The following is a 25882-nucleotide window of genomic DNA, read 5'->3' as shown; positions in this document are numbered from 1 at the left end:
AATCATAATCTAAACTTAAAAATTTTAATTTTAACATTTAAATTACAATCCAAACTAAATTTAATATTTTTTTGACAAGCCCGTATGTTGATCTATCTTATCCGTAACCCATCTTAAGTTGGGTTAGGTTGAAAATTTTTCCAACTAGCAAAATTAGTAGGCTAGCCTGTCTTGCTTGTCATATGATGAGTTTATGACGGATTGACTTGTCTTGTAATGGGTTGGTCCATTTGATCCTCTATTATAGATATAATTGTTAAAATAGTACTACAATGATTTGATTAAGTGCTCATGTCAATTAAATTTGAGTAATTTTACTCAAATTGTTTTTAAAAATTAATATAATAATGTTCTATGAGTCGTAATTTTGAAGAAGCTAAACAAAAAACCAAAAGTTAAATCAATTTATTTTAATATATTATAGCAGTTATATCAGTAATTACTAAAACTGTAAGTTTTGTCATCCAGTAAGCCTTATTTTTATAAAAAGAATATAGATATTTTTAGAGTGTTAAATAAATTAAATAAGAGGACAGGAAGGAATAGATATGCCATAAAATAAATAGTTAATTTCATAATTTAAATTGAACATAAGAAACAAATAAAACATGTTTTATTTTATTAAAATTAATTAGTTTGGATCCCGTCCTATCCATTTTTTTATAGCTCCCTTTTTCGAGTGTAATATCTGTTTGACACGTGTCCTCCAACTCATCCTCAGTTATAGAAATATGTATAAAAATATAATTATAAACATGGTGAAAATAATAGCGAAATATATTTCTAATTAATTTCGAGTGATGCGATCACTTTCCTAAAAATTCATCTCTCAATATTGCAAAAACTATATATTATTCCCCTTGTATTTAAAATATCGGTCCAATTTTAATGCATTAACTGTGAAATTACCAAAAATAAGTCTATATAATTGATTCTGATAGCTAATCAAATCTCGCCACGTAAGGTAGGCCACCACAATGGAGCCCAAGGCAGTGTGCTTTATATAAACCATACTACCTCAGGTCCTCAGCCCGATTCGCCGCCGGCCAAGTGTTCGATCGATTGCCGATGTCGGAGAAGAGCGATTGCGGCCACTGCGACGGCGACGGAGCGAGGCGCCTCCTCTTCCGACTGGCGTTGGCTTGCTTCATCTCCCTGGTAGTGCTCGTCCTCGTCGTGTGGCTCGTCCTCCGCCCCACCCGCCCCCGGTTCTACCTCCAGGACGACTCCGTCGTGCAGCTCAACCTCACCCCCGGCTCCGGCCTCGTCACCTCCGTCCTCCAGGTTACCCTCTCCTCCCGCAACCCTAACGACAGGATTGGCATCTACTACGACCGCCTCGTCGCCTACACCCGCTACCGGGGCCAGCAGACCACCGCCGCCGAGGCCCTCCCCGCCGGCTATCAGGGTCACAACGACGTCACCGTCTGGTCCCCCTACCTCTTCGGCGGCGCCGTCCCTCTCGCCGCAGACCTCGCCGCCGCTCTCTCCCAGGACCAGCAAGCCGGTTTCGTCCTCCTCTCCGTCCACATCGACGGCCGCCTCCGGTGGAAGGTCGGCGCCTGGACCTCCGGCCACTTTCACCTCCACGTCAACTGCCCCGCCTTCCTCGTCCTCGACTCCTCCAGGCCCTCCGATGCCGGCTCCTACTACTACCGATTCCAGTACACGCGCTGCCGCGTCGACATCTGATCGGATCCTATATATCGCGCCGGCGTTATTATGCTCCATTATTAATTTGTAATTGTTGAGAATAACAAAATTTCATACTTATATTTTAAAAATTAAAAAAAAGGCCATTGTAAAACTCTTTTCGATATTTATTTTCCAGCAAAATTTAATCAAAATATTTCATTTATATTCAAAATTATCGAACCGAACTTGAATGTGTTTGATAATTTTTTCAAATGAAATTCAAACTCATAATATTTTCTTCCAAGGTACATGAGCCGCTTGCAAACCAAATTTTAATTATTTTATATAATTTTAATTTAAATATATTCAAATTAAATTTCAAATAATTCAAGATTGAATTCGAATTCATCGTTTCAAAATATAATTAAATTCAAATTTAAATTATTTTAAAATATCATAGGATTATGTTCAAATATAATGCTATTATGTTCAAAATTTTCAAACTCATTCATCAAAACCTTCTGCAGCCTTCTCGTCCAACACTCTGTAACAGTTCGTCCTGGCCTCGCCGGCGAGCTCAACGACCACCGTGCTCTTGCACTTGGCTTCTATCGAGCCACCTTTTTACAGCCGCTCGATTAGAGCGCTCGAATCATCAATACCCAAACACGACCCATTGACAACTTTCGTCGAACCTAAGAACTGAACCCCGACGAATGTTTCCATCTTCCAAGTTGAGTTTTAACCAACGAAAACCACTAGATTATGAATAACACACAGAAGGTGAGATTGCAGTATTCCATCCATATACAAATTGCAAAAGATAATAGTAACAGAAGTTCCTTGTGCCTTCACTGATGGGTAATTTTTTACAGGAACTACAAGAAACAGCTGCCTTATGCAGTGGACCAGCCTCAAACCCATTTCACCAATCTCGGATTGTTCACGAATAATGTGCATTTAGCATCTCTCGATAGACGATGTCGATGAAATCATTATTCTGAAGAAAAAAAATGTAACTCAGATTAGTATAATCCATGAGCAAACTAAACAAAAATTAGATCAAAGGAAATGCAAACACTGTTGAGATGAACATCTCAGAATTTCTTTTTTTTTCCCTGTATTGAAAGTTCATTTTACCTACCAAAAGCCAAAATTTGCAGAAATGTTTTCAGCAAAGCATTTGCTAAAATGTACTAGTTCAACATAATAAAAAAAAACCTAGTCAAATCTTAAAGTTTGTTTCATGTCATTACTAGCAAGAAATCACAGAAGTATTATTAACTAGTAGACTTAAAAGTTTAAGTAAAAGGAATCAGAATATAAATATTAATGGACTTGCCAAGGATATAGATATGACCAGAGAAAGGCATAGTGGCATACATCTAAAAAAATAACTTTCACAAAAGAAATCAATTTAAGCGATCAAACCTCAGCAACTAATTATAAAGCCGGTAAAGTGAGACGGCGTTTGTAGGACAAAATGACAATGAGGGAGAAAAGGTAGGGATTCCTAGGTGTATAAAGAAATAAAAAGTAACAACTAGCATCGAAGACTTATTTTCAGGAAAAGGAAAGGTTTTATAGTCGGTGATTAGAGAAAGTTATATCAACATAGTTCCAACATTGGTGTTAAGGTAACTGCGAAAGTGAGTATGGAGACAAAAAGAAAAGAAAGAAATTGAATGTTGCATCAATAAAAGAATGGACATGACTTAGAGATAATTTATCTTAGATCAGGACCTATGGTAAATGCAAACACACACCAAAAAAAAAAACTTACCTGAACAAGCCTCAATAGTGCATCACGGACTTTGTCTCTCGTGATAACTGGCGCAAGGTTTGGAACAGGAGTTAGAGATGCAGATGGGGCAGGTGGTGGAAAGGGTTGAAGTAATGGAGTTCCATATGGTCGCTGCATTGTAACTGGAGGATGGAGGGGATGAGCAGTTAGAACTGAGGATGACACTGGTAGTGCAGAAGACACAGCTGGTGAGAAAAATGAAGGTTTCACTAGATTTGTAGCCCGGGTGCTATTTCCATTGCAAGATTCAAGGTTTTCCAGAGGTGGCATTAGAGGAATTGGTGAAGCTGAGGGAACAGGAATGGGCTGAGTAGTTGGCAATGCAGTTGGAATGAGACTTGCTGCCTGAGTAACTACAGGAGCTGGTGCAGAAGCAAGAGGTGGCTGGCCACTAATTGATGAATTTGATGTGTTTGCGATGTTCATTGCATTCTGAAAAATAAAAAAATATACATGTAAAGGTTATTTGAGAAATTAACTCCATCTTGAGTTACACAATACTTAAAATCTACAGGAATCTAAATAGATAAGAGACACTGAGAACCCTATAAATATGAATTAACATATAGGGAGTATAATAAAAGATACTCTTCACATACACTGAAAAAGTTCATAAAAGCATCATCAGGGACACTAGGAGTTGGTGTAGCTGATGTTGTTGGCTCAAGAGGACCTTCAATGACTGATGAAGTGGGTACAGCTTCAAGCTCCTCGAATTCACTGTTACAAGAAAAGAAGGGAAAGAAAATCATCCAAACAGTCACATAAACGACAATATTAACATCTATACAAATGCAAGAAACTGAAAAGCTAAGATCTTATCAAATCATGTAATCCATGCTAGCAACCATCAAAAAACATGTTGACATCAGTGAATCACTTGAACTGTGCATCATACTAGTCAACACTCTAGCATCATGAGAAAGACCAAATAAATACCATGGTCAACAACAGAAATTTCCTGCCACTGGACTGTGTTGATAGAAACATTAAAAGTTGGGCTGCCACTCACCAAAATTATCATCGCTTTTAGTAATTTTTCATGAGACATTAACTAGTTTGTCAAAAATCCTAAAATAGTTCGGCATGGAATGACCTAAAGAACATATTAGTAGATATTCTAAAGGAGTCCAAAGGAATCACAGTTAAGGAACTGCAACATTCAATGTTGTAATTGATAGTGTGCTAAAGGAATTATCATCACTCTGAAAGACAAAAAAAATGAATAAAAGAACTTATGTGCTGTTAGGAATGAATAACAAATGGATGATAGAAGTACCTTTTAGAAGAGACCTTAGGTTTTGGAGGTACTTTTGAATAGGCATTCAGTATCCTGAATAAAAATAAATTGTATCAGTATAAGGAATCATAATAAATGAAAATAACTAATGTAGTTCATGTCGGATGCATAATAAATTCTTACCTCCTTGATGAAGAAACTACCAAGGTGTATAAATACAATGAAAAAACAAATTGTATCCTGTTTCTGTGCTTTATCAGTTACCCTTGCAAGTTTGTCTAGATTAGCTAGAATAAAATTTAATTCGCAACTACTTTTGGATATGGCAAATATGTCAACATCAAATGACCATAAAAAGTAGAGATACATTAGCTAATGATGATCATATATTCAATCAGATTCAGACATTGTTACCCTAAAATAATAAAAACTGCAAGTCATGTATCCTCCATGAGACAAGCTGATTCAAATTAACCCCAGTATTTTCTTCCAACTCAATGATTTTTTTAAATGCTTCCTTTTGTATTTTTTTTCATCATATCTTTATATGCTCGAATCCTTTTGAAACTTCAGCTATTCATAAAAAATTATTGTAGAAAAAGAATTCTATAAAACATGATGCTGTAAATATTTAATCACAGCATTTTTTTCATTTTATGTCTTTCTTGCAGGTCCGTGTTTTGTGTTCTTATTATAAACTTGCTCAGCTGCCAAGGCCGTAGCTCCCAAGTAATCTCAATCTTGTACTATGAATCATAAAGGACAGATTTCAATCAAATCATTTAGAATTTACATTTTAATATCTTTAAGATATAATAGAATATATGAGAAAATCCTGCAAAAGTGAAGAAAAGCAAACTTTCACATTATAATCCTTCTAGAAGCACCTTGAAAAATCCCAAACAAACCTGCTAAAAAGATTTGCCACTGCTTCACAATCAGGTGAATTGTAAAACCATATGCCATTGACTTCTTGAGCTGCATTTCGGTATAAAAGATATGGAACCTGGACTTCATACTCAAAATCTCCCAAAAGATCTTCAACCAGATTATCTGTTGAAAGAAAAGAAGCACATAAAAAAAGGCAACCTGGTAATGAAAATTCATCAATTATTGAATATATACATATATCAGTATACTATTATTGAATTTCTAATAAAATCAAAATTTCAAGTCAATGAGTTACTATCTGACAACAAAGATCAAAACTGTGACTTGGTTAATAAAAACAACTGAACCTGTTGAAATACTTTCTTAAGCTTCTGATATAATTACAGAGGGCAACATACAGACACTTTTACGAATAAGGAAACCATATCTTCTAATGTAGAAAACCAACAATCATTCGCCTAATCATTTACTAAATTTGCATTTCATTTATTTTCATTCAGCTCATGCATAGAACCCAAATCAAATCATAAGCACACACTTCAGCTGGGATGTACTAAAAAAACAACAAATTACAACAATATTTGATAGCTAAATTCGAACATGCTTATATACTTCCAACAGAAATAAATTTATTTATTTGATTTATAAGCTAGGAACTTAGTAGTGCATAAGCTACATGGATCTTTTAGATTGTTGAAATTTAATTTTGTTTAATGGTGTAATCGATGACTGTTATTGGATTTAACCAAGGCTTGCTGTTTTTAATTTATAAAAAAATTAAAGAATAGAGAAAACTACATCATATCAACCTATTCCAGTAATGAAGAATGATATGGACTCTAGATGCATGGACAAAAAGGTAAAGAGTGCCTCAACAAAGCCAAGAAGAATAAATCGGCAATCCTTAACCTCTTCACAGTAACATCTCCCTCTGATAAAATAAAATAAAGTGGTACTCAATTTTATAATTTTAGAAAGTTCAATTAAATAATTAATAATGATTAACAATGTTAGGGGCAGAGGGTAACCCAAAGAAAAGTATTTCTTACAAATTACAATAATCAAAAGATATCCAAATGGCCTTGGGTTACCGATGTGGCTGTATATCCAGCACAATAGAGGAAAAACAATAACACTTGTTGTTGTTGTCATAGGATATTGTTGTGTAGGAGAGTTGAACTGAAGTGGAAATTTGGAACTGCTAAGAAACAGTCTTCTTGGAAAATTCCATACTTTCTTCTTGTTCATATATTGTACTTCATACAATCTCCTTCAGGAGTTGGTTTTCAAAGATGTGAAAAAGGCAAGGTAGATAATTCTCTACAAATCTATAAGCTAAAACTGGATGCTCAACCCTTGTTCACTGCCTAATTTACAAGCTAACTTGATGCTCACCCATTCATCATTCCTTAGCACTCAGACTTGCATCATCAAGAAATCCATGTCTTTGTTTACTCTGCCTAATATGCTTTCATCATTTCTTAGCACTCAAACTCACATCATCAAGCAATCCATATTTTGTTTACTCTGCTTAATATGCCTTCCCCACTGGAAAAACCACAATAATAGCACCGATCTATTATGCATGACCTAGAAAGAAATATTGAACCAAGATAACCACGGGAACTTACAAGAGACCAACAAAACGTCTACAGAAAAGACTTTTCATTTACTTTCTCATGACTGCAATTGTATAAATAACATATTTGGTAAGACAACTACCAAAAATGTAAAATAATAATAATTAACTCCAAGCATGTGACATTAACATGGCAGATTTCTAACCTGTGTTACGTCTATTCATCACGATGAACTGAAATCTGGGTTGTGTATTCCTGCAAATACATAATGTTTTTTTATTCTAATCAATAAAAAAATAACCAAATTCATAATTCAAGGAAAAATTATGATAAGGCAAAAATTTAATCAGCGCTTGAAGGGAGAAAATTAAACCAACTGCTCCATTCTAATTATAAAATTGTAATTGCAATTTGACTTGCAAAACATGACCAAGCCTCATTTACTTCAGCAAAATGTAGAATCTGCCACCCTAGCGGCCCCACACGGTCGGCCCCATGACCATCTGTGAGGAGGTAAATCGAGAAGCTGCAGTTGACCACGACGGGGGAGGGCATTGCCTCGGTTTTGCTGAAATTCGATCCTTGCCCACTTCAGCAAGTCTGCCCCGTCGTAACCAACTCAACTATGCCCCAGGGATATAAATGACCAACTCAAACATGACCAAGCCTCATTTACAAATCATAATTAGGTTGCAAATTAACTCACTAAAATCCAAATCTAATTTTATGGGTCTAACCATGTCGAGTCAATGGGTGTGCTACCTTTTCCCAACCTTAACCTTAGGGGTAGAAAGTGTGTAGGTGGATTTTTGGATTTCCATGAAATGCTTATCCATGATTGCTACAATCACATCAAAGATTGTGGTGGATTCAATTGGTAAGCAAGCAAAGCATTGTGCATATTTTGGCACAATTTGTCTAGGAAAGCCGTGAAGAATAAGGCGTCCAATGTTTCATACAATACCAATTGAACTTGATAGGAATTTTTTAGTCGGTTGATTAGATATAAAATGAGGTCAATGGAACCCACAAGTGGAACTTTGGATTACATCAGGCATATTCTAGTCTTTATATGACAGAACATACAGGGCACCTACATCTCAAGTTGTTGGCGTGCGTTTGCAAATGGTCATCATCATTCAGGGGGAAAGAGAAAAAAATTGGTATCAGAGTTGCAACTTCTAGCCCATGGAAGTTGCCTCAACTGTAGTGGATATGAAGATTGAAGCTCCATAGATATGTGTGCTGACAAGTATCAAACTAACTGCCTCAAGCAACATATCCAGGAAAATAAGCAGCTAAATGAGAATGATCTAGGATGAATGAACTAACGGGAAGGTTATAGTATGCGTTGGCATTGCCAGATGTGTGAGGATGGTTGAGAGGAATTGTGAGAGCGAATTGATACTCAACTCTCATTTGGAGGGTACTAGCGCCATTTGAGGGTAATTAAAGGCTAGGAGGACCATCATATAACAGCAAACAACTTTTCCACACACATGTTCCCCTAGATATTCTTTTCTCCATTAGGCTGTATATGAGTTATGTTCATATTCTCTTCCTTTAGATCTAATGGTATCGCCCATGCTAGCTCCTACATAGTCTCCCCATCAAACTGCTCATATCCAACAACATGCTGTATCTTTGAACAATTTGAGTAAACACCTCAATTTTCAAACTACAGCAAGCAAGATTAACAACATAAAATATCTCAGAAGCAGGATTCCCAATTACCTCTTGATGACGAAAAAGGATCCTTCAACATCTTTACGACTCTGAAGAAAACAAAACAAAATAGCCCTAGATCAGATGAGATAAATCCAGCCAAAGGACAGCCGAAACGTAATCGAATAATTAAGGATTGAAGAATGTCAATCTCAACTCACCCACTGGTTGAGCTCGATGCTGAACTCGTAGAGAGTGACATGTGCAGCGGTCATAAGGATCTCCTCCACGAAGGGATCGATGCGCTGCAGTACGGTAAGGTTGAGGACCTTGGTGTTGTTCTGGTCGAGATTCGGCATCAGCTTCCCGCTCTGCGCCATCCCTTCGGCACCGACCAAACCCTAATCGCGAAGAACCCCGGCAGCAATTCGAGCAACGCTCGATCGGAGAAGAGAGGGGCGAAAGAAATGCGTGCGAGATCAACGCGAGGGAGATCGAGATGCGATGAATCCTGCGCCCTTCGACGAGTGTGCAGTTGGAATTTGTTCGAGTCGAGGCGAGGCGATCGAGAGAGAGGAAGAAATTGGGGAGAGGGATGGGAGAGTTTCAATGGGCCATGGAATGAATACTTTCTTCGTGATTGGAGCTGCCATTGTGGGCCCTACGAGACGAACCGTAGATACCCGTCCAGTTCGACCGTCCTTCCGAATGCTCGGGTAGATTAATCCTTATCGTTAGTTTCTTAATTATAAGTTTTATGGAACAAATTGTTATTTTAATTAAAAAATGAAGAAATATATTTTATTTCTAAACATCATTTTTTTTTTTTTTATTTTTTCAGTTAAATGTATACTAAGACAAGCAAACTTCAACTAATATCCCATTCACTCCGAAGGATGGATCAGGAAAAAAAAAAAGATAAATCACAAACTCTTCGACAAACCGATAGCCCCCAACATTGAGCACACGAGCTCGGAGCTCGCGATCATAGCTCGGCCGCGACTCACGGTCTAAGCCAAGGTCTCACGGCCACAAGCCAATGGATCTAACTGGAGTCGCAAACCAAAGAAAGCATAGGCGGGGAACCACAACATTCAAAAGTTGTATGGATTGAAAAAGGCACATCGAATGAATCGATACAACTGAACAAAGTGAACTTCAAGATCACGTTTCACAGATATCCTGCAGTGATGTATGCAAGATCTCCCAAACAAATCGCTTCGTATGATTTTACAACAACCAAACCTTTATTAGACTAAGTAATCGAAATAAATATCCGATATTCGAAATCAAGACATGAACAGGACGAACAGCTGGTTTATTTACTAGGCTTTGTGCATTAGGAAACCAATAGAGGAATGTGAACTACTCACTATACCTAACAAGTTTTCATGCGAACCTGCAACAAGAAGGCAACTTATACAAAGCAACGTTGTTCACCACTACGGAATTCGATCAAACCTATTTTGACCGGCATGATGGAAGAGTGATGCCACCGCAGCAAGCTGCTACAATTATGTACAGCAACAGAATGATTGAAAATGTCAACACAGCTCTGCAGGGATACCAAAGGATCAGTGACTGGAATCAGCATGAAACAGTTAGCAGATCAAAGTTAATCTTTTGTGCTCTGAGATAGTATCGCCGTCGAACAATCAATTGTTAGATTTTAGGTCACAATATCGTGAACTTTTCAAGAGAAAACATTCAAGGTTTAGATGCTCACAAAAGTTTGGCATTTTTCATCCACAGAGCTTGCCGTAGACGTCTGGATTGCTTTTTGAAATGGAAGGCACTATCTTGCATGGTAGCAGTCTTGTCCACAAGAAGTGCAAGGCGATCACCCCTGTCCAGTATCTTCTCGACATTGTCCACCATTATAGTGTGTATCTGCGAATTTTGGGGTGATAAGTCGAATAAAAACACATCGTCTAGAAGAATCAACCAAAAGTTCAAACAGCATAACATCCAAAACCTGTGACAAATCCAAAGATACCAAAGCAAGAAGATAGAATTCATTTTAAAAAGACATATGAGTCCATGTAAAAGCAATGTCATCACGGCATAATACACTGCAACTTCATCTGATAAATGAATTTGAAGTAACTCCAAAAAATAAAATATGAAGTATTATAAAATCAATCACGCATCAAACTCCAAAGACCATAGCAATAGGAAAAGGGCCTAGTTTAAATTCTTCTATTAAAGCAGAGCCCTATATAGTGATTTATTTAATGATTAACCAACCATACCATATTACTATGTAAAGACTGACACAGAAGAACAAAAGTTGTGCAACATCTAGAGACGAAATAGATGATCGATTCATTGGAGCAATAAGCAAGTAAGAACCTTACTATGCCAAGTGACTTTGAGTAAAAAGAGAAACAAGAAGCCGATATGCTTTCAAAAGATAAGAATTCAAAGTTTCCTATAAAATCAGAATCTTGGAATTTTCATTGTTCTTTTAAAATCAACTATAATATATCTACAATTCTCACAGAATCACAAGAGAGAAACAGACACGAGTTATTTAAACACACAAACTATAGGTCTCCATTGGTTTTTTGTAACTTGCCTCATTAACTTCACCTCGGACACGGTTAAGTGCATCAGAGCTTGGATTGCTAGAGAAGAATTCCATTTGCTGATGTAGCACCCTTGAAAATTCATCATTCATTGAATAAGCTAGCGCTGAATGAGCTACTTTGCCATAGTTTTTCATAAATCTCATGTGAATATCCTCCAAATACATAAAAGGAACCCTCCCTACAATAAAAAAACCTTCTAGTTGAAGCAATAATCAACAGAAATCATAGATCTTAAAAGTTGGCACATTGATAAAATAAATTAAATAGCTTTTGTGTAATAAATAAGGTATATCTGAAAGATATAACACACATTTCTAATTTATGCAAAATCAGACGTCGCAAGGGAATCATGTGAAAGCGTTTAATAGACCTCTCTTTATGAACTTGATCTGTGTTAGTTAAACACTATAATTTAGAACAATGTTATCTGTCCTAAGATCATCAAGGGCTATCCAAAGTTGTTCTCTTAGATAGAAAACGTATTCACCATGGAATGACATGGTAAAGTGATACAATATGAAATGAACAGATCAATTCATTAAAACATGAAGAGAAAAGGAGTGAGATAATATCATACTTCAAATATTGGCTCGACACAGAAATTATTATACTGAAATCATTGGAAGTTTAGATAATTTAACACTATTTAACATGAAAAAACTATCATTCCTCAACTAGAAATCATAAATAGGTTAAGTCATCCATTATCTAATATTTAGAAGAAATAATTTTTGACTATGTACCTGTTGAACTAGATTAAATAGTAGAAATAAAGGCCAAAGAGTAGGTTCTTGGACAATATGAGAAAGTTTACAAAATGTAATCCATCAAAGATATAGATACGAAATCTGTGTATTGGATACTGTGCCATCTCGAAATGAAATGTATAGACAATTACTTCCTCTAGCAATAAGAAACTTCCACTATCAGAAACAAGCAAGAGAAATTGTTGAGCTAAAACACATTGGAAGTACAATTCTTCTAAAACAATAGTTCTCCTCTTAAGGAACTCTTCCAATGTCTGATCACCAGTTACCATATTTGCAATTCAGAGAATACTCTTATAAACAGCTTTAGAGAACTCGCTTACGTTCTCCAAAAAACCTCCAACATGCAGCCTTAGATGTCCATTCCAACAAATCCATGAGCAATAGTTCACAAACCATGCCATACAGTCTCTGCTGTGGTGACACTAAAACTACAAATACCTTAAATTGCGTAGAGTATCGAGGTTATCAAAAGAACTACTTTTGTACGAAATCCAAAACCAAATGAAGAAAACCGTAACGGGGGGAAAGAAAAGCAGGAAGCTCGGACGCACTCCCAAAGGTTTCGTTAGCCATGCAGAGGAAGGTGATCCCATCAGCCCTGAGGACGTGAAATATGTAGCGATCCTGGGAGAAGCAGAGCCTGGAATCGGACTCCGGCGCCAGATTCTCGAGGATCCGGCGGGCGATGGCGCCGACGTTGCCGGTGACGGCGGAAAACTCCGCCAGCACCAGCGTTTTCCTCGCCACCACCGCGTATAGGATCGCCATGGCAGCGAACAATTTTGCGAAGGTCGAAATGCGCCGTTAGGGTTCGGGGGATCCAAGCCCCCGCCTCTTTCGCCACCAGGAAGTCAACGCGCTGGCCGAGCAGTTGTTAAAAAGGAATTGCAACAAGATAATAACAAATTTTAAAAGAAAATAAAGGAAAATTTCGAGTTTATTATTTTTATTTTTATTTTTATTTTTTATCTCTTTACGCTGTGTTTACTTTGACGGATAGATGGTGATGGAAAAGAAATCATAGTAGAGAAATTTTTTGGCGAAAATCAAAAGAATTTTTATTAAAAGAGCTTCTCTTCTTTAAAAAGGAAAAATAATTATATATAAAATATTTTTATATCAAAATATTTTTATCAACTTAATCAAAATTATTTTAATTATATCAAAATTATTTTAATAGTCAAAATAATATCTAATTTATTTTTATTTTAAAAATACTTTTATTTTAATATTGTTGTTATAACATAAAACAAATAATTATATATAAAATATTTTTATCAACTTAATCAAAATTATTTTAATTATATCAAACTTATTTTAATAGTTATGTCATAGTTGCTATAACAATTTTAAATGGAGTTTGCTTTTGATAAGTTAAAGTAATTTTATCAAACTTAATAAAGAGTATTTTGATATATCAACTATAATAATTTTGATTAAGTTTACTATCACATTGTAGATGTGTTTAAATAAAAATATTTTTGATAACAAATATATAAAATAAACACTTTAAATCAATTCCATTTGAGTCATATTCAAGTTTGATCTATCCAAATAGAAATTTTGATTCCACTCAGTCGTTGTTGAAGCACTGATCACCTATAAATGTAGTTGTTGAAGTGTTTATCACCAAACGAGATGTCTTTCGATAATTAAAAAATAGAGATGTGTCTTTTGGAAATTAGGTCATATGTAATTAAATAAAGAGATGTATAGTTTAAGAACTAAGATCATCTTTTTACTTTCTATTTAAAGATAATCAATAGTAGCACCACAACAAATAATTCATAACTCTTTACTCTTTTGACTTTTCTGTATTTGTTCTCTCTGTCTTTTTTTGGAGCTCTGATTTGAATGTCAAAGGGAATTTGCCAAGGTTCGCCTAGGCTCCCTTCTAACCTATTTCTGAAATCTTTTTATACCTTTGTTCGAAGGACTTTTTGCTACTCGACGTTCTGAAAACCGACTTAAAAGAAGAGCAAAATTACACGATCATGATTATTTTATTGAATCATCCTATCACTTGATCTCAGACATGATCATAATGATATTTAAGTTCAATTATTGGGGTTGAATCTAACATGACATGCTTCATCACGAGCCATGTTAGGCACGTACCGATATTACTCACTGGCAAATTTTAAACCTGCCGTCGCGCCTCTACTTCTTAGCCGACACACAGATTAGGCTGCACCCGATAAAACACAATCCATTTCCGGATGAATCATGTCGAACTTGGTCTAGACCAGGCTGAATCGACCGTTTACACCTAATCAAATTCCTTTTTAATGGTCTAAGACATTAATTAAGATATAATTATTACCCAATTAACAGACTTATTAGTGCCAAATATCGTTAGCTACTCCTCAAACACACTCCGGAACACAGGCCATGTAACTGTCGTCGACCTCGCCGCCGGCGCTTCGTCGCAGCACCGAGCTATCGCCGTCGAAGGAGCTCGCTAGCGCTGGAGCGACTGTCCGTGCGCCGCCAACCGGACGTCGATCGAAGGCCCTGACGCAGCCCGAATTAGTGTACACGCGGCACACGCTGAATTCGCTGTGAAACTGCAAAAATTTCATCACCGCGGATCAGTTTGGCAGCGATGCATCGGCGGCGGCGAACCTGAAGAAGCTGAGATTAGTTACGTACGATTAGGCTGGTCAAGGAGGCGGCGCCGCCCGGGTGGTCGGCGAGAGCTCTGTACTCGTTCAGCTTCCACTCGGTCTTGGTGCCGGTGGGCGCTCTGCCCCGGTAGAACGCCATGGTCCTCTTCACGCCCAACGCCGGGTTATTCTCCGCCGACGAGAAGACGAAGGAGGGCGAGCCGGTGGCCTTCCAGTAACCCGACGGCGTGGTCCTCGTCGGCCTTCCGCCGTGGGCCTCCCGCGCCTGCCGCGGGCAGAAGAAGAACCACTGCTCCCCGTCCGCCCGGCACGCCTCCCCCGCCATGGCTTCAATCAAAAATCGATTTTTTAGACGATGAATTTCTCGAACAATATCGAAAGTGCGGAGATCAGTCGAGGGATTGAGGATTACAGGGGAGGCGCCACGGATCGACGGTGTAGACGTCGGCGACGGGGATGACTCGCGCGATGTCGGATTCTCGCCGGCGGTCGAGCTTGTGGCGGAGGAAGAATCCGATCAGCTCGTCTTCGGTCGGGTAGAAGCGGAAGCCCGGCGGAGCGGCGGTGCTCATGGTCGGAGGAAGGTCTAGTTGATTTGGTTGCATTGGGGATGGTGGTTCAGGCCGGTGTTTATCTACAGGGGACGTTTCAAATTGACGCGTGGAATTTGAGATCAGAGTTTATGGCAACGACTCGGTGCTCGGTTCAAAATATTTCACGGTAATTTATTGAACCGTCGTAGTTAATTTTCATAATATCTAAAATATGTATTCAACTTTCATATTTATAAAATATATTATTATTTTTTATTACGCCCCTTCTTTTATCCTTATCAATTGCTTATTCAACATTACTTTAATTTATTATGTTAAATTTATAATTAGTAGTTGATTGTTCATAGTTTATCAGTCTACTGTTAAATTTTTTTATATTTTAATTATGTGGCAAGATCATTACATAGCTCTCAAAATATTTTAAAATTATGTCAATTTTAAAAACTTATAACTTATAAATCTATGAAATTCATATATACGAGAGTATGATTACAATCATGATGATGTAAGAGATATAATGAACTTGATTTAAAATATTTTTGATATGCTTAATGTCATCGATAAATTTTAGTTAAAACTTGATGATGCCCTTAAGAACATCAAAATCATTTTAAATTAAAATCATTCCATTTTAGAAACCTTCCGAGTGTAATCATCATTTATTAATACTATCAAAAGATTCTTAGGACTCTTCTAATTCAAACTATATTAAAATTTTGAACATTATAAAATCATTAACGAGTTTTGGTAAAAACTCATTGATAGTCTTAAGAATCTCAGAATCATTTTAAACTATGATCATTATACTCCTAAAAGCCTCTTAAGTGTACTCATACCTTCAGACCTAATTGCATAGCCTAAATTGAGATATGTGAGTTTTTAAAATTTTTATCAATTTAAGACAATTTGACACAAACTCATTAAAGTGATTAGGGTTGTCATATTTACTCGCCAACACTATCAAAAAGTTTATAGTGTACGACGGAAGATAACGCTAGAGAATGGTGAATAGCATTGGTTTTTCTTTTCTTCTTTCGTCTTCGTTCTTGTCTATCAGATTAGTATGCATCGAAATAATAATAAAATAAATAACTTAAAAAATAAGGACAAATACAGAACTTATGAGAGATTTGATATGAGAGTAGTTGAATTGATGATCTGAGTCTTGGGCTCAAGGTGCTTTTATATGATTTTTTTTTATCGACCGATAAGCCTTGTTTGGTCGACTGATCAAAATCTTATCCTGCTCAATCCATTATTTGAATTTGTTTTTCAATCAAATGATCAACAAGTTCGATCAATCGATAAAGATTTGTGTCATCTTTCCATCTAGGTTTGTTTGTAGATCGGATCAACATCCCACTCAATCCGCTGATCAGATCTATTTACGGTAACGGTCGACCAATCATAAAGTTTTTCTATCTAGGGTTGGATCAACATCCCGCTTAATCTGCTAATTAGATCTGTTTCGATCAACCGATAAACAACATCGGTTGACTGATAAAACTTCGATCTTATCTTCTGCCACATGGTATACTCCAATTATTTGACGCTACATTGACTCACACCGTGCTTCAATTTGTTAAGAAAAAAATAAGGGAGTCGAGGACACACAAGGAGGATAAAATTAAAATTTTCAGACTCACTTCATTGATAAAGAAGTAACCTATTTATAGGCTAATATATAATACTAATGACCCACTAACTTCACTAACACCTCAACTTAACCACTAACTCTACATTACAATCATTTCTTATTATTTCTTATCCAACAACTCAATTACAACCAAATACATTGAATATGGACACTTTTTATAATCACATTCATCCCTAATTAAAACTTGACAACCCATCAACCCACTAACATTATTAATTTTATTAACAATCCCTCTCTTAAACTGAGATATTCCAAATGTAATAATTAGTTTTAAAAAAGTCAAACTTTTAAGCTCAATGTAGAAACACCAAGTAGCTTTTGAGCTTTTGAAGTGTTGAATTTAAGAGGCTTGGTTAGTATATCAACAATTTGATCCTCGTTTCTGCAGTAAACAAGATCAATGACTTTATCATTTGTAAGATTTCTCAAGAAATGATATCTCACGTCTATGCATTTACTTCGACCATGTAACACGGATTTTTAGAGAGTTTTATTGTTAAACTATTGTCATAATAAATCTGAATAGGTCCATCCTCTTTGTAATGTAATTCTGTAAGAATCTTTTTTAGCCAAATAGCTTGACAAGCACAAGATGTTGCAGCAACAAACTCAACTTCAGTGGATGATAATGTAACAATTGATTGTTTTTTCGAAGACCATGAAATTGCTCCTGTTCCCAATATAAAAATGTACCCAGATGTATTTTTTCGATCATCAAGATCTCCTGCATAATCACTATCTGTAAAGCCAAACAAACATGACTTTTCTCCTTTTTTTTTATAAAATAACTCATACTTTTTAGTACCTTGCAAGTATCAAAAAATTCTCTTTATAACTAAGAGATGTATTTCTATAGCACAGTCCATGAATCATACTTACAGCATACACAATATCAGAGCTTGTCGCCATCAAATACATTAAACTTCCCACTATCTATTTGTAAAGTGTAGAATAAATCTTCTTTCCTCCGGTATCTTTGTGTAGCTTCACTCCCAAACTCAAATAGAGTACTTACAGGATTGCAATCTTTCATTTGAAACCTGTCCAAAATTTCTTGCACATATCTTCTTTGAGAAATAAAAATTCCAATAGAAGTTTGCACCACTTCAATACCAAGGAAATAATGCATCATACCAAGATCAGATATTTCAAATTTTGTCATCATGGATTTCCTAAAATTTTCAAATATAGATGTACTATTTCTAGTGTAGATTAAATCATCTACATATAAGCAAATAATCAATATTTTTCCTCCATCTTCAATCTTAGTAAAAAGAGGATGTTCGTAAGGGCATTTTTGAAAACCTTCCTTCAAAAAATAAGTTTCTATACGATTATACCAAGCTCGTGGGGCTTGTTTTAATTCATATAAAATCTTTTTTAATCTATAAACTTTATGCTCATTACCAAATTTTACATAACCATGAGGTTAATCGATAAATACCTCTTCTTTTAAATCTCCATGGAGGAATGCTGATTTTACATCTAACTGAAAGATAGGCAATGAATTTTGTGCCGCCATCGCTATTACCACTCTGATGGTATCATGTCTTGCTACTGGAGCAAAAACTTCTTTATAATCAATACCAAACTCTTGCTTATAGCCCTTCACCACCAAGCATGCTTTGTACTTGTCAATCTCACTATTCTCATTTAACTTTGTTTTGTAAATCCACTTTACACTAATTGTCTTTTGCCCTTTAGGAAGATCACATAACTCTCATGTGTTATTTCTTTCAATTGTTGTAATTTATCATCCATAGCCTTTCTCCATTTTGATTCTTTAACAGCCACTTCGAAAATAGTAGGGTCACAATCTGAGAACAAAGCAAAATGTATAAGAGGATCATCACCTTGATCAATTCCAGTCACCTCATAATTAGACATCCATGCTGGTCTTCTTCGAACACATTGTGACCTTTGCGATTCTGCTTCCATTGGACTTTGATCTGTTATAGGAATATTTTAAGAGACTTCCTCATGTTGCTCATCCTCCATAGGTTGTTGTATTTTCTCGTCATCATCAAAATCTACTGGGATAATTTTTTTTAACGTCATTTTGATTTCATGGCCAAGTGTCTTTTTCATCAAAAATAACATCACGACTTATAATGATTTTCTTAGTGCAAGGATTATATAATCTGTAAGCTTTTGATGTATTACTTATACCAAGAAAAATACATTTTTCACCTTTGTTCTCTAGCCTTTCATCTGGAATATGAGCATAAGCGATACATCCGAAAATCCAAAAATGATCAACCGTTGGTTTTCTTCCACTCCAAGCTTCTTTTGGTGTCATATTTTGAACAGATAATGTGGGACTTCTATTCAATATATGTATGCTCCAATTAACTACTTCTGGTCAAAAATTTTTAGGAATATCACTTGTCGTCAGAAGACTTCGCACCATATTCATAATAGTGTGGTTCTTCTTCTCGCATATACCATTCTGTTAGGATGTGTAAATAGCTGTAAGTTGCCTTTTGATTCCATGATTCTCACAAAAATTTACAAATTCATGTGAGTTATATTCTCCACCACGATCTATACGCAGAACTTTAATCGAGTTGCCAATTTCTTTGTCGACAAGTACTTTATAATTTTTAAAAGCAGTAAAGGCTTTGAATTTTTCTTGTAACAAATAAATCCATATTTTGTGATTACAATCATCAATAAAGGTAATTATGTACCTTTTACCTCCATTAGAATGCGGTGTTATTGGCCCACAAATATCTGAATGGATAAGCTCCAATGTCGCCTTTGCTCTCTAAGATTTTCCTTGTGAGAATTAATTACGGTGTTGTTTATTAACAACACATTCTTCACAAACTTGAGAAAGAGTTGTAATTTGAGGAAGATCGATCACATATTCTTCTGTTTTAGTGTTTTTAATCAACTAAAATTTAGATGTCCATAGTGAAAGTATCATAACCATGCCTCATCATCAAATTTTGCTGAAAAATATGAATGAGATGTAGTATGAAGATAAAGCAGAAACATACGATTGACTGTCATGTTAACTTGCGCAATTAAACCCAATTTTGCATCTTGAAAGCGACAAACTCCTTCTTTAATAACAATTTCATATCTTTTTCTTGTAGTTGACCCACACTAAACAAATTAATCTTTAAATCTAGCACAAAAAGAACATTAGAGATAGTATGGGTAGTATCTCCTTTTGCTTGTATGGTTACCTTTCCCTTTCCTATAACAGAAATTGTAGAGTCATCGTCAAATTTGACAGAATTGCGAAAGGTTTCATCTAAATCAGAAAATGTATCCTTCTCCACACATGTGGTTGCTGCAGCCTGTATCTAAATACCATACATGTCGTTGAGTTTTCTCTTTCTCATGACATACCATCAAAAGAGACACTTCTTCTTCTTCTGCAAAGTTAGTCTGATCTCAATTTTGTTTCTTCAAATTAGTATAACATTTTGATCTATAATGGTCATACCTGTGACATCAGTAACATTCAACATTGGACTTGTCTGCTGACTTTATTCTATTAGTTGTTGAATAATGACCTCCACGTCCTCTTGTTTGAAAATAATTCTCTTGATGTCGATTTTGTTGTTGGTTTCCATGATCGTTGTTGTTTCTACCTCCTCTTCCTCAACCTCTATCTCTTCCTCGTCCTCTATCACTTCTATAATTTGTAGAGTGATTTTCTGATAAAGCCTTCAATGCTTGTTCCTCTTTTTCATATTGATTGATTTTCTACTCATGAACCAATAATGAACTTTGTAATTCATCAATTGAAAGTAGAGTTACATCATTTGCTTCTCCAATGGCACAAACAACAAAATTAAATTTTGATGTCATAGATCGAAGAATTTTTTTAATGATGAGAACATCCTCTATCTTGTCGCCAAGGATCCGCATTTTGCTAACGATTATCATCATTCTTGAAAAATATTCTGAAACTGATTCTCCTTATTTCATTCGGAGCATTTCCAACTCTGAACGAAGTGCTTGAAGCTGCTGCCTATTAGCTCTTGTCGTACCTTGGTACTTCTTTTTATAAAATCCCAGATATTTTTTGCGGTATCCTTGTAGAGAATGGTTTCCAAGATTGAGCGATCAACTACTTGGAAGAGATAATTCTTTGCTTTAAGATCTTTCAATTGTGCATCTATTAGCGCAACACTTTCTATCGATTCTGCTACTCCAGAAATCACAACCTCTAATATTCTTTGGACCTTAAGAAATTCTCCATGAGCATACTCCAATGGTCATAGTGACCATCGAATTGAGAAATGACCGATTGTACAAAATTTTTGAAAGGCATGACTCTCTTCGAACCTCACTGTATACCACTGTAAAGAAAAGGAATAAGGGAGTCGAGGACACATAAGGAGGATAAAACTAAAATTTTCAGACTCACTTCATTGATAAAGAAGTAGCCTATTTATAGGCTAATACATAATACTAATGACCCACTAACTTCACTAACACCTCAACGTTAACCACTAACTCCACATTACAACCATTTCCTAATGTTTCTCATCCAGTAACTCAATTACAACCAAATACATTGAATATGGACACTTTCTATAATCACTTTCATCCCTAATTAAAACTTGACAACTCATCAACCCACTAACATTATTAATTTTATTAACACAATCGACCATACATGCTAATCTAGTTAACCTGATATTCTGATCAATCGAAAACTTTTATTATTTTGGTCACCCAAACCTCCTCTACTGCACTTGCTTGGAGTTTACTCCTCTAAGACTTCTCACTATCTAGAGTTTACTCCTCTAGATTTTTTTCGTTTGCCAAGCATCCAATCACTCTTGAATTGCTTGAACTTTTCATTGTCAAGAATCCGATCAACCTTAATTGTTTAGACATTTTACCTGTCTAATATCCGATCACTCTTGACTAGCTTGGACTTTTCCTTTGTCAACATCAATCAACTTAATTTGTCATGTCTGGACTTTTACTTTGTCAGACATTTAATGAACTTTGACCTGCCTGAACTTTACCTTTACTAGACATTCAGTCAACCTTGACCTACTTAGACTTTTCTCTTGTCAAGCATTTGGCCAACCTTAACCTACTTAGGTTTTTCCTTTGCTTGGGTCAACCTTGACCTATCAGGATATCTTACCAAACTATTAAACATCTAGTTCATATTGACTTAGACTTTTTACTAACTCACTTCCAAGTATTCAATTTACCTTGACTTGCTTGGATTCTCTTGCTAACTTGGTCAACCTTTACCAAGTTACGTGGCCAACCTTATCCAGACTCCATTAAATATATTGTCAAGTAAACATCAAAACTCCAAAGACCGATTACACTAACATACTTAGGCTTTCCTAGTTCAATCCATGTTAAAATTTTGGAATTCTAGACACTATACGACTATCATCTAGTTTTAATCTTAACAATCTCAAAATCACTAAACTATGATCATTACATTCTTAGGAACCTCATGAGTGTAACCATGTTCTCACACCTAGACTCCACAATCTAAATTGAGAGATGTAGTTTTTTGAAATCTTAACAACTTTAAGATAATTTAGTCCAAACTTATTAAAGGGCCCTAGGCATATCATCCTTACTCATCAACATCATCAAAGAGTTTTTAGAACTCTATTGGTTTAGATCATATCAAGATTTTAAAATTCTGAACATTATAGAGTCATCAACGAGATTTGATAAAAATTCATTGATGGTCTTAGAATCCTCATAATTACTTTAAATTAGGACTATTACACTTTTGAGAACCTTCTGCGTATAATCATGCCCTCAACTCCAAATACCACTATCTAAATTAAGAGATGTAGATTTTTAAAATGTTCACAACTTTGAAATAATTTGGCACAAACTCATTAAAAGACCTAGGTCTATTATACTTACTCATCAACATCACCAAATGATTCCTAGGATTCTCTAATTAAGACCATGCTAAAATTTTAAAATTCTGGACAATGCAGTGAGTTTTGGCCAAAATTCGCAGATTGTCTCAAAGTTGTAAATATTTCAAAAACCCTACATCTCTCAATCTAGACTATGAAATTTAGATCTGAAGGTGGCATGGTTATACTCAAAGAGACTCTTAGGAGTATAATAGTCCTAATTTAACATAATTATGAGGTTTTTAAGGCTATTAATGAATTTTTAGCCAAAACTCACTAATGGTCCTATAATATCTAAAATTTTAAAATCTTAACATGGTATGAACCAGAAGAATCATATGAATTCTTTGGTGCTGTTAATGAGTAAATATGATAAGTCTAGGCCTTTAATGAAGCAAAAGGTGATTTGACTCACCTTAAGCACCCATCATTGTCGACCTCGTAGCAACATGAAGGGAGGTAAATCAAGGTATCAAGCAGCCTCCTAGGTGGGATGACTTTTTACTCCGCAAGGGAATATACCCCACAGGAATCAACTCTTGCCCAATGAAGCATCTCTGCTGAGTACCAACTCGGCTACGTCCGTGAGAGCCGTCTAAGCCCTTTAATGAGCTTATTTCAAATTGTCTTAAGGTTATAAATAATTAAAAAACTCACATATCTCAATTTATGTTGTAGAATCTAGGTCTGAAAATATGCTTACACTTGAGAAGCTCATGAGAGTATAATGGTTATAATGATCCTAGTTTAAAGTGATTCTAAAATTTCTAAGGCATTAATGAATTTTTAGCCAAAACTCATAGATAATCCTATAGTGTTCAGAATTTCATAATCTTGACATGGTCTTAACCAGAGAAGTCCTAGAATAGTAGTATTGGTGAGTAAATATGATATGCCTAGACCTTTGAATGAGTTTGTGCTAAATTATTTTAGAGTTCCAAAAATTTTAAAAATTCACATTTCTTGATTTAGACAGTGAAATCTAGGTACGAAGGTATGATTACACTCAGGAGACTCTCAAGAGTGTAATATTGATCTTAATTTAAAGTGATTCTGAAGTTTCTAAGATTATTAATAAATTTTTGATCAAAATTCATCGATGATCATATAGATTTAAAATTTTAAAATCTTAACATAATTTGAACTTATAGAGTGCTAAAAACCCTTTAATGGTGTTAGTGAGTAATATGATCGGTGTAGGGGTCCTTTAATGAATTTGTGTTAAATTATTTAAAATTGTAAATATTTCAAAAACTCATATCTTTAAATTTAGGTTGTAAAATTTAGGTACGAGGATATGATTATATTTAGGAGATTCTTAAAAGTGTAATAGTTTTAATTTAAGATAATTTTAAAATACTTAAGAGATTCTGAAAAGTGTAATAATTTTAATTTAAAATAATTTTAAGATTCTTAAGGTTGTCCATAAATTTTTAATTAAAATTCATTAATAATCTTATAATATTGAGAATTTTAAAATTTTAACGCGTTTTTACCTGGATGGGACGTTAACGCGCATGCAGTCTCCATGTCAAACTCGCACCGCACGATGGATGAGAGAAGAGAGGCCAAGGGAAATTAAAGAAAGAATCGATGGATGAGTATCACTGAATGGCAAACAGCACAAGACTGACAAAGACAGCAATAATGAGAGCATTGAGAGTCAAGCAGAAGAGAAGAGAAGAGAAGAGAAGAGAAGAGAAGAGAGATCATCTTCCAGCCAATGGACTCTAATACTCTACTGGTCAATAGGCTCAATTTAAATAGCTTGACTCCGAGTCGTCAACGGCTCAATACATGTGGTTTCAATTCAATTCTCGACTCCTTAATTAGATTCTCAAGTACCACTGCTTGGCATTGTCAATTACCATCCAATTAAATTAAAGAGCTAGCCGGCTCAATGGCTACGCCTCAATTTTATTCGGTCAATTATTTTTAATAATTTAATATTATTTTAATTCAAATTTTTTAAAAAAGTTTGCTTTTAATTTTAATTTATTTAAATTTTAATGATATTATTATTCTTATTAATTATATATCTTATTTTTTAAAACTTAATTAATTCCTCATTCTCCCTATTCACTACAAAAATAAGGGTATTTAGCAACAAAGTTTTGCGACGAAAAAAAATCGTCGCAAAATTGGGACAAATTTTGCGACAAAAGAGGAAGTTGTTGCTAATTTGGAACGAAATTTGCGACAAAAAAATATTTGTTGCAATAATTGCGATGACCTATATTTGTCGCGAAATTTGTCACAAATTTACGACAAATATAATTATTCGTCGCAAATTTGCAACGAAACAACATGCTCGTCATTAAATTTGGCGATCCCGACATAATAAAATACCCGGACCCATTTGATTTGGCGACGAATTTGTGATTCGTCGCAAATTTTGCGACAAATTAACAAGTTCGTCGCAGAATTTGCGACGAATCACTAATTCGTCGCAATTTTTGCGACAAAAAAGGTATTTGTCGCAATATGTGCGACGAAAGTTTCGACTAAAAGCTATTCGTCGCTAAATTTGACGATTCCGCCACAACTTAAGCAGCCGGGACCCACTTGATTTGGCGACGAATAAACGGATTCGTCGCCAATTGGCGACGAATCATGAATTCGTTGCCAAATTGGCGACGAATCCTATTATTCGTCGCCAATTGGCGACAAATAATCTGATTCGTCGCCAATTTGGCGACGATATTTGCGACGAATATTGATTCGTCGCAAAAGCCCTAACTTAAGTTTTCGGCCGATCCCCTTCTCCCCCCATCGCGTTTTTTCTCTCCTTCGCGCAGAAGCAGCGCTGCTCGGCGGCGATTTCTCGGCTTCCAGCTCCTCCGGCGACGCCAAACTCCTCCGGCGACGAATCCACTCCTAGCTCGAAGGTAAGATCTCGTTTATTTCCTTTTTCGCTGTTGTTTTTCGCTTGTGGGGCTGGAAAGGGGTGGTCGGCGGGGTTGCTGGAGCTCGCCGGCCAGCAGCGCTAGGG

At 35.8% G+C, this 25882-nt stretch overlaps 4 protein-coding genes across 5 annotated transcripts; 1 reads left to right on the top strand and 3 right to left on the bottom strand.

Annotated features, from left to right (window-relative positions):
• The first annotated feature begins 1053 nt into the window (after positions 1–1053).
• On the top strand, positions 1054–1692 carry LOC141816171 (NDR1/HIN1-like protein 12). The gene has a single exon (XM_074704005.1). It carries the CDS (start codon positions 1069–1071, stop codon positions 1690–1692), a length of 624 nt encoding a protein of 207 aa, XP_074560106.1. The 5' UTR covers positions 1054–1068.
• Positions 1693–2374: 682 nt separating this feature from the next.
• On the bottom strand, positions 2375–9403 carry LOC141816162 (mRNA-decapping enzyme-like protein). The gene is made up of 8 exons (XM_074703994.1): positions 9037–9403; positions 8885–8925; positions 7356–7405; positions 5588–5732; positions 4719–4772; positions 4039–4159; positions 3419–3871; positions 2375–2635 (listed from the first exon to the last, which is right to left on the bottom strand). The coding sequence occupies exons 1-8, from the start codon at positions 9193–9195 to the stop codon at positions 2579–2581; spliced, it is 1080 nt and encodes a 359-aa protein (XP_074560095.1). The 5' UTR covers positions 9196–9403; the 3' UTR covers positions 2375–2578.
• A 637-nt stretch (positions 9404–10040) lies between these two features.
• On the bottom strand, positions 10041–13056 carry LOC141816164 (vesicle-associated membrane protein 714-like). Of its 2 annotated transcripts, XM_074703996.1 has the most exons (5): positions 12695–13056; positions 12497–12598; positions 11394–11584; positions 10542–10705; positions 10041–10370 (listed from the first exon to the last, which is right to left on the bottom strand). In XM_074703996.1, exons 1-5 carry the CDS (start codon positions 12942–12944, stop codon positions 10277–10279), a joined length of 801 nt encoding a protein of 266 aa, XP_074560097.1. In that variant the 5' UTR covers positions 12945–13056; the 3' UTR covers positions 10041–10276. The 2 variants fall into 2 exon arrangements, with proteins under 2 accessions (XP_074560097.1, XP_074560098.1); XM_074703997.1 differs by lacking the exon at positions 12497–12598 and having other exon boundaries at positions 12728–13056.
• Positions 13057–14511: 1455 nt separating this feature from the next.
• On the bottom strand, positions 14512–15389 carry LOC141816170 (NAC domain-containing protein 90-like). The gene is made up of 3 exons (XM_074704004.1): positions 15216–15389; positions 14829–15130; positions 14512–14743 (listed from the first exon to the last, which is right to left on the bottom strand). Exons 1-3 carry the CDS (start codon positions 15373–15375, stop codon positions 14543–14545), a joined length of 663 nt encoding a protein of 220 aa, XP_074560105.1. The 5' UTR covers positions 15376–15389; the 3' UTR covers positions 14512–14542.
• Positions 15390–25882: the final 10493 nt, after the last annotated feature.

This window comes from Curcuma longa, unplaced genomic scaffold (genome assembly GCF_044706935.1).
Source record: "Curcuma longa cultivar G26 ecotype Majalengka, Jawa Barat unplaced genomic scaffold, ITB_CL_G26_1.1 contig_14734, whole genome shotgun sequence".
Taxonomy (NCBI): Eukaryota; Viridiplantae; Streptophyta; class Magnoliopsida; order Zingiberales; family Zingiberaceae; genus Curcuma; species Curcuma longa.
This window is presented reverse-complemented; position numbering and strand designations above follow the sequence as displayed.